Raw genomic sequence first — 7991 nt, 5'->3', positions numbered from 1 at the left:
ACCTTGTGTTCACAATGCAAGCGATGCAAGCCTTGTGTTCCTGCAGGCCATGTGGGCAGCACAGCCTTGTGTTCCCACGCAGCCTCGATTAATTGCTTTGGGGGCTGCTTGGGCAGGGGACATTTCTCTGTGGACCACCAAAATTTTATCGCAGACCACCAGTGGTCCCCGGCCCAATGGTGGGCGACCATTGGACTAGAAGACCCATAAAGTCCCTTCCAACTTTATTAATGTTAGACTCCAGTTTGGAAAAAACAGCCAGAGTCCTCAACTTACAATTATTCATTTAGCAACCAAAGTGATAATGACAGTAATTTTTCACACTTACAACCTTTGCAGCATCCCCATGGTCATGTAATCCAAATTCGGATGCTTGGCAACTGGTTCATACCTACGATAGTCACAGTGTCTCTCTGGGCTCATATGATCCACGTTTGTGACATTCTCACAACCAAAGTCAATGGGGAAACCAGGTTCCACTTATTAACAACCGTGTTATTAATTTAACAGTTGCAGTGATTCTTGCCACTGTGGCCAAAAAAAAACCAATGTTGTAAAATGGGTCAAAACTCAACTTTTTTGCTTAGGAAAATTTGGGCTCTGTTGCATTCATAAAGCAAGGACTACCTTTAAATATTTGGAAAGCAAGCAAATAGTTCCAACGGGTTTTATAAAACACACAAAAACAGTTTATTTGTTTATATATGGCAGTCGTCTTTATTGATTGCTTGATGTAAAATAGTATCACTTGGCAACTGGGGTTTTTTTTAATTTTTTTTGCACATTACAAAAGGAAAAAAATTGAACTGGCTCAGTCTGCAATCATTTTAAGCACAGCCATATTAATTAACAAAAACAAAACTACCCGCAGAGGCTAACAACAACAACAAAAATCCCCTACCAAATAGAGCATTTACAAATGCACAAAAACCACGTGCCACTTTGGCTTTCTGGGAAAATATCTTCTAGATTTAAAAAAATCTTTTAACATAAATAAGTTAGTATAATTTCTCAGTGTCTTTACAGTTATGTACACAGGTACATTTCAAAACTTTTTTTTCAAAACAAAAAAACAAAAAAACCCACCCAGAAAATGTAAAAAAAAATACTGTTTCATTTACCCACTTAATGAAGGGCCAGAAAAGTGAGTAAATAAAGAGTTTGGACGTAGAGAATTTATTAATTTCTCCTCTATGCTATGTATGTTGTTGGGCAGGACTTTTAAAAAATAAGGAGGCAAAAAAAAAAAAGGCCTGTATGAGAAAATGCCCCTTAAAAGAGTTCCTCTTTTGTAGCTCCACAGAGAGAACTGAGCCTCCTACACAAAACTTTGCCCTGTGATTTCAAAGCATCTTACACCACCTTAGAAATCGGGTACTTCCCCAAAGCTCCTGTCTCTTCCAGCGAGGTCATCGCAGGCAAACATTTCCCAGATAGTGTCCTTGACACATAAAATTTCACCAGCGGATTCATTAACCTGCTGGAAAACTATGATCAAAAGCCAATTTCTTTTTATTACCTAGGACTTCCACACACACACACACACACAAAAGGGGGGGACAATGTTCCTTTAACAAACACATCTGCTTTCTTCCTGGGGTTTGGAAGCAGATTTTTGAACCCATCACCTTTAGCTCTACCCTTTCACAAAACAAACAAAATCCCTCCCCAAAACTCCTCCCCCCCCCAAAAAAAAGAGGGGAAAAAGGTTTGTGTGCTAAATAATGTAAAAACTATTTACACAGGTAGTACAAAGAAGCAAATGAGGAAAACCTAATTGCAGAATGCTACATCCATTGCTTTAGGAGGCAGGCTCTTTTAAGACAGCCTGGTTTAGTGTTATTCCACTGCAGGTTGTTTCAGTGCTTTAAGGTGTTCCCCATCCCATGGAGAATCAGTTGATATGTTTTCTTTCTTTCTTTCTTTCTTTCTTTCTTTCTTTCATTTATTCATACATGTACAGGTGCGTACATGGATGCGAGCGCTGGATCTTCTTGGCTTCATTTTGCCTCCTCCAGATACAAGGAAACAAATATTCTTAATTCTGAAATGAAGGAAGAAAAAAAGTATCAATTGCCCAGGGCTCCAATTTCTTGCTTTGTTATTTTTAGAGCGTTGTGGTAGGAGCGAGATAGGCAGCTTCTAAGTTTGATATTTTTATTTATCTAATTTCTACAACATCCATCTCATCTTAGTAACCCTAAGATTTTATATATATATATATATATATATATATATATATATATATATATATATATATATATATATATATACACACACACATACATACATACATACATATATACACAAAATAAAAATAAACAAGTACAAAAATAAACAAAGTACAAAATAAACAAAGCCTGCTGCCAAAATATCCTGTGGGCCTACAGTTACCCTTTTTAAAATGTATTATTTCTGTATACATGCATACATAATTACACAAAATGTATATTATTCTCCTCACAACAACCTTGTGAGGTGGGTTGGGCTGAGAGACAGGGGATTGGGCCAAAGTTACCCAGCCGGCTTTCATGCCTAAAGCAGGACTAGAACTTACAACCTCCCCGTTTGTAGCCTGGTGCTCTCACCACTAGACCAAACTGGCTCTAATCACCAACTGACAGGCAGCATTCGAATCAACCTCACCAGTCAAGTCCAGTTTCTATTATGCCAACTTTTTACAATCCTGTTTTCTAGTTAAAAGGATGTTTTTGGCTTTTCAAGAAAACCTGCAGATTCTACCGTTTTCATCACTATATACAGACACAACTGGCTTGGTTTGTTTTCCAAATTAGTCATGGTATGTATGCATGCACACACACAAAAATACAATAATCCAAATGATCTGTTTACTCAACACTTTTGAGCCACAAATCTAACCAAGATTAGTATTAACTAAACTTAGCCTGCTACGCGAATTCTTCTAAATATGTTGCATTCTGCCAACAGTCAATCGTTTTGGTTTTGATTTTCTCTCTCTTTCTCTCTCTCATAAGATATTTTATAATCTCACTAGACAAAAACAAGACAACCCTACCAACAAAGGTTTCATAACGTACTTCTTGACTAAAGGAGAGATTCAGTTAATCTGCCCCAACCAGATTTCAGACTGAAAGCTGACAGAATTAACCACAAATAGGAAACTGCTTAGATGTAGTGAGACAAGGCTAAATTTTGTGCTACCTTGTTATTTTCTGGGAGGTGTTCAAGAGATAGATACCAACCTCATTTTGGCGCTCCCTGCCTCTCTCTCTCTCTCTCTCTCCTGTGATTGGTCCACCCAAAAGCTTTCATTTCCCTTTCAAATGTTCAAGTAAACAGTTAGTAGTAGTTAACTTGAACACATGTCCTCCTTCCTCCCAACGGCATCCCCAGTATCAACTTCCAAGATGAAAGCTAATTTCCAAATTTTTTAATTTGGAAATCAGGTCTGCCAAGATTCTTACACCATTGCTGCTATGGAAAAGTCTATCCAGAATGCCTGTCCTTAATTAATTTGCGCGCCTTTGAGCTATTCCCTTAACTGCCACTAAGAATATCGTCCAAATATGTTGTTTGCTATTCATTTCCACCGAGGCTCCACAAAACCTTTATATCTCTAGTTAAACAGAGCCTGGACATTTCAATTGACATACCAATTGTTTATAATGCACAGCAGTTAAGGGGGAAAAAATTTTATTTTAAAAAACCTTTCTTGTGCATGAATTTTAGTATTTTCACTTTTTTGAAGCAAAGAAAGTAGAGTAAAAGTTATTTACTTAAAAAGTAAAGAAAACTTTAAAATAAGTCTACACTGCCACTTTACTAAAAACTATACTGCATTATATCCTAGTAAAATGTATTCAGAAGTAAAACCCATAGTGTCCAAGGAGAGCTTTTAAGTCAGCAAACACAAGCTTATCATCTATAATAGAATTACTGCTCCTTTTCTTCAGAAAGCCACTTCATTACTCAGTAGAGTAAGTCTGAATTTGACAGCTTGCTTTAAAAAAATCACATAAAACTCCATTTCTTGCCAAACAAACTGAATGGGTACAAAACTATACAAAATAATGAAGCATTTTTTTTTTCCTTCTAAACAGAAAACCCACCTCTACAACCACCAATTTACGTTTGACACCGCTTCGGACTGGGTGTCTTCTTCTTGGGCGTTTGTTCTGCTGAGCTGGCCATGGGTGGATCTTCAGAAGGATCTTCAGAAATTTCTTCAGTTGTGTTGGCTCTTTTGCTTTGAGGAGAGGAATCTATAAAGGGGAGGATTCAGGTGGGGGGGGAAATAGGGAAGGAGGATATTAAAAAGATCGATACCAAATCAGCACTAAAGGAGGGCAGGAAAATAGCATCACTTTGGAAGGGAATTCCTGAATCATCTGCCATTGGCATAAAATATACACAAGTGTATCCAGGCAAAGAATATCAGAATTGTGAAGAGGAGCTTCTTATGGTTAGGAATATCTGAAACCAGGCCTGTTTTGAGAGCCAGGAGAAGGAAAACAAAAAACAGTCGGTTAAGGGAATCCCACAGCCAAGCCAAGCCGCCTCAAAGGGTTGTTGTTGTTGTTGTGGGGAAAATAAAGAGGAGGAAAATACGTTGGTTGTTTGCCATCTTGAGTTTTCAGTAAAAATAATAACGGCGGGCAATAAAGAAACAAATAAATAATAAATAAAACCTCGCAAAAAAAAAGAGAGAGAGAGAGAGAGAGAGATCAAGATCTGGTCTGTGAAACCTGCAGGCCGGGCAGGCCAGTTAATTCCCTCCCATAGCTTCTCGGTCGATCTCTGGGAAATCGACGGGCCCCGGTCGGCTCCCTGCACTCTCCGGAGAGGGAGATCCACAGGAGGCGGAACAGCTCCGGGTCAATCCTTGGCGAGGGGAAAAGCCCCATGTTGACCGGGCATTCGCTTCCAAGCAAGCCCGGCTCGCGCTTCAAAGGGCAAAAGGCGATCGGCCCTTCTGGCGGCCAGAGAAAGATATCAGAAAAGCCGGGGAAATGATTTATTTTCTCTCTTTCTCTCTCTCTCTCTCTCTCTCTCTCCCTTAACGGAGCCTTCGTGTGGCGAAGCAGCCCAGCCGGGGGGCGGCGGCGGAGCTCCTTCCGAGGGGTCTCCGCGGGACCAGGGCAGAAAAAGAGTATATTACCATCCGCGGCAGGTCGCTTCCTCGGGCCGGAGCTCAGGGTTAGCGCCGCGGCCCCGTCCTGCTGGGGCTCCGATTCGGGCTCTTGCTCTGCCGGTGCCTGAGCGCAGCGAAGCCCCCTGGGCGGCGAGCGGTCTCCGTTGAGCTCCAGGCGCCGCTCCCGGCCGTCAGCCTTGGGCCGGGCCCCGCCGAGCCGCGGGGGGCGGCTGTAGAAATCGGGCAGCGCCGCCCTGTCCAGAGCCTGCCACTCGAAGCGGCCCTCCAAGGGTTGCCCGCGCCGAAAGTCGAAGTTCCACCGCCTCCGGCTGGCCTCTTCCAGGTGGCGGCTCTGCTCCTGCCACTCGCGCGCCAGCTCTTGGCGGTCGACGGGGCCGAAGAGGCAGCGGCACGCCGAGGGCTTGGGGGCGTCCGCCGGCCGGCCCTCCATCCGCTCCAGGGTCGGGCTCCCATTCGAGACACGCACTTTCGACATGGCCCGCCGCGCAGCCGGCCGCGGGGCTAAGGCGGCGGGTGAGGTGGTGCTCGGCGTCCCGCTCGGCGAGAAGGCGGCGGTGGCGGCGGGCGGCCTTTCCGCTGGACCCAGGCGAGGAAGCGTTTCCCGGGCGGACAGCGCGCAGCAACCCTGCTGGCCGGAGCCTCGCATAAGCTGAGGTCGGGGAGGCGGGCAGCGGGGCGCCTGGCGACGGAGCACCGAGCGCGGTTCCGAAAACCCCAGCCGCGCGGGGAGCGCTTGAGGAGCGGCCGCTGCTGCCCGAGCGCTCTCCGCAGGTCCGGGAGCCGCCGCTGCCGCCGCAGACGACGACGAGGAGAAGGAGGAGGAGGAGAGAAAAGCGCCGGCCAGACGCCCGAGCCCGGCGGGGGGGGAGGAGGAGGAGGAGGAGGACCTGTTTTTGCTCCGGGCGGCGGGCGGAAGAAGCTGAGCCGGAGCTCCCGCGGCTAGGAAGGAGCCCCGAGGAAAGAGGGAGGGAGGGCGCCTTCTCCGGCCCCCCTGCCCAATATGGCGATTGAAAGGAGGCTGACGGAGAGGCGAATGATTGACACAGCTCGTCTATTTAAATAGAGGCGGCGCGCCATTGGCCCCGCGAGTGGGCGCCGCCCCGGCGCAACGCTCGGCGCTCGCTCCCGCCCACACGGCTTTAAAGGTGGCGCGGGAGGCGCGGGGGCGCGCGCGCGCCGGAGCCGCCCAGGGTTGACCGCTGGCCGGGTTTAAGCCAGCGGGGCCCAGTCGGGAGGCTTCCGTCGCCAGCCGGCGGCCTTCGGCTGGTCGCTCTGGGTCAGCCCGCGGTCCCGAGGGGGCCTGTTCATTTTTTGGGGGGTGGCGGGGGAAGCAGAAGCGAAGGAGCCGGGGAGGGGAGGAGCGGGCAGCGGCTTCTGGCGCTCTTCGCCCTTTCCGGCGCTGCGGTCGGCGAAAGCAGGTGGGTGAGACAGAGGAAGCCCCGGTCTCAGAGCCGGGAGCGGCCCCCTTGGAGCCTTATCCCCCTCATCCCTGGACCCAGTTACTGCCTGCCTGCCCCGGCCTGTGTAAGGGCCACAGAACAGCCCTTTCCAGGGGAGGCTGCCTGCTTCGTCTCTGCGTGATTCCCGCTTCGGTTTCCCTGCCGATTCTGCACGGGTTTTTAATTGCTTGACGTTTGTAACCTATGTGCTCTGTATAACGGTAGATTTTTGTGTCGCTTCTTTGTTTTTCTTTTTAAGGTTTTTTTCTTCTTTTTAAGCTATGATTGGTGGCTTAGCATCGTGTGAACCCAGAAAGCCAGCCTCTCTCTTGCCCTAAAACTGTCATTAAGTTTTTGCAGTTGCATATGCCAAGGGAGTACGGTTTCTAACTTGCTTCTCCTTCATCTAAGCCAGGATGAAACTAAGATCTTCTCAGTACAAGGGAGCCAGAAGGAAACTACATGTCACCTGGGCCTCCCCTGCCCTCCTTTTGCATGTCTGGATCCAGTCCTAGCGGATGGAAGAAAGGAGAGAGAGTCCCAGTTACATTATTGCTTGCCACAAAGTCCGTCTTTCTTTAATGCGGATACCTTGTTTCAATCTGTACAAACAGATGCCAAAGAGGGTTACTTTGGGAGAAGAAGCTGATCAGAGAGTCTCTGTGTGGATCCAGGTGTTCCTTTTACGCCCAAGTAGAGACAGGTGCATGACTTGGGAGTGTGGTTCAGCCAACCTTCAGTTGCTTTTGGGCGGAGGTCTTCAAACTTGGCAACTTTAAGACTGGTGGATTTCAACTCCCAGAATTCTCCTGGCTGGCTGGAGAATTCTGGGAGTTTGAAGTCCACAAGTCTTTAAAGTTGCCAAGTTTGGGGACCCCTGCTTTTGGGTTTCATCTGTTGGACCCCAGTTAGTCTTGACAAATGCTACACTAGATGACAGCTTCTAGGTGTCACGTAATGGACAGCTTCTGCCTTTCAGGATCAGCCATCAACATTAAAGGAACCAGCAGGTAAGAAATACCACAAACTAGTGTTTGATAGAGCAGTAAGTAGATTTTTGGGGGAAATTTGGGTGCTGAGAGATTTGTCTCTATGTACCGTATAACAGCCAGAATAGTGCAGAGAATGCTGTTCCCTGTTGGCACTAAATGGAAGCAAACATCGGACATTAAAGAAGCAGGAAAAGAAGGACATTGTGGCTTTTGAGTGTTGGTGTTGGAAAATATTGTGGACAGCCAAGAAAGTAAACCAATGGGTCATTGAACTGATCGATCCAGAGTTCCCACTAGACTAGAGGCACAACTGCCTCAAATTATCCTATTATGGAAAGATCTGAAGAAGGTTTTGGTGCTGAAAAGGTGGAAGCAAGGAAGAACAGGACATCCAGCCGTGGATGGTGTCGGTTACGGAGGTGATGG

General features: G+C 46.8%; 1 protein-coding gene across 1 annotated transcript; it reads right to left on the bottom strand.

Moving 5' to 3' along the window:
- Positions 1-689: 689 nt before the first annotated feature.
- CDKN1B (cyclin dependent kinase inhibitor 1B) lies at positions 690-6180 on the bottom strand. Its single transcript, XM_026702158.2, has 3 exons — positions 5141-6180; positions 4092-4244; positions 690-2044 (listed from the first exon to the last, which is right to left on the bottom strand). Exons 1-2 carry the CDS (start codon positions 5778-5780, stop codon positions 4108-4110), a joined length of 777 nt encoding a protein of 258 aa, XP_026557943.1. The 5' UTR covers positions 5781-6180; the 3' UTR covers positions 690-2044; positions 4092-4107.
- Between the last annotated feature and the right edge of the window lie 1811 nt (positions 6181-7991).

Source organism: Pseudonaja textilis, chromosome 5 (genome assembly GCF_049901715.1).
Source record: "Pseudonaja textilis isolate UNSWEBS1 chromosome 5, rPseTex1.2, whole genome shotgun sequence".
In the NCBI taxonomy this organism is placed as follows: Eukaryota; Metazoa; Chordata; class Lepidosauria; order Squamata; family Elapidae; genus Pseudonaja; species Pseudonaja textilis.
The sequence above is the reverse complement of the archived record's forward strand: the minus strand, read 5'-3'. Positions and strand labels throughout refer to the sequence as shown.

Bases quoted from the DNA above. Each gene is read 5' to 3' on its own strand.
- CDKN1B (XM_026702158.2), bottom strand. From the start codon at position 5,780: ATGCGAGGCTCCGGCCAGCAGGGTTGCTGCGCGCTGTCCGCCCGGGAA. The intron at 4,245-5,140 runs GTAATATACTCT...TCCCCTTTATAG, and splicing joins GAAGCGACCTGCCGCGGATG to ATTCCTCTCCTCAAAGCAAA.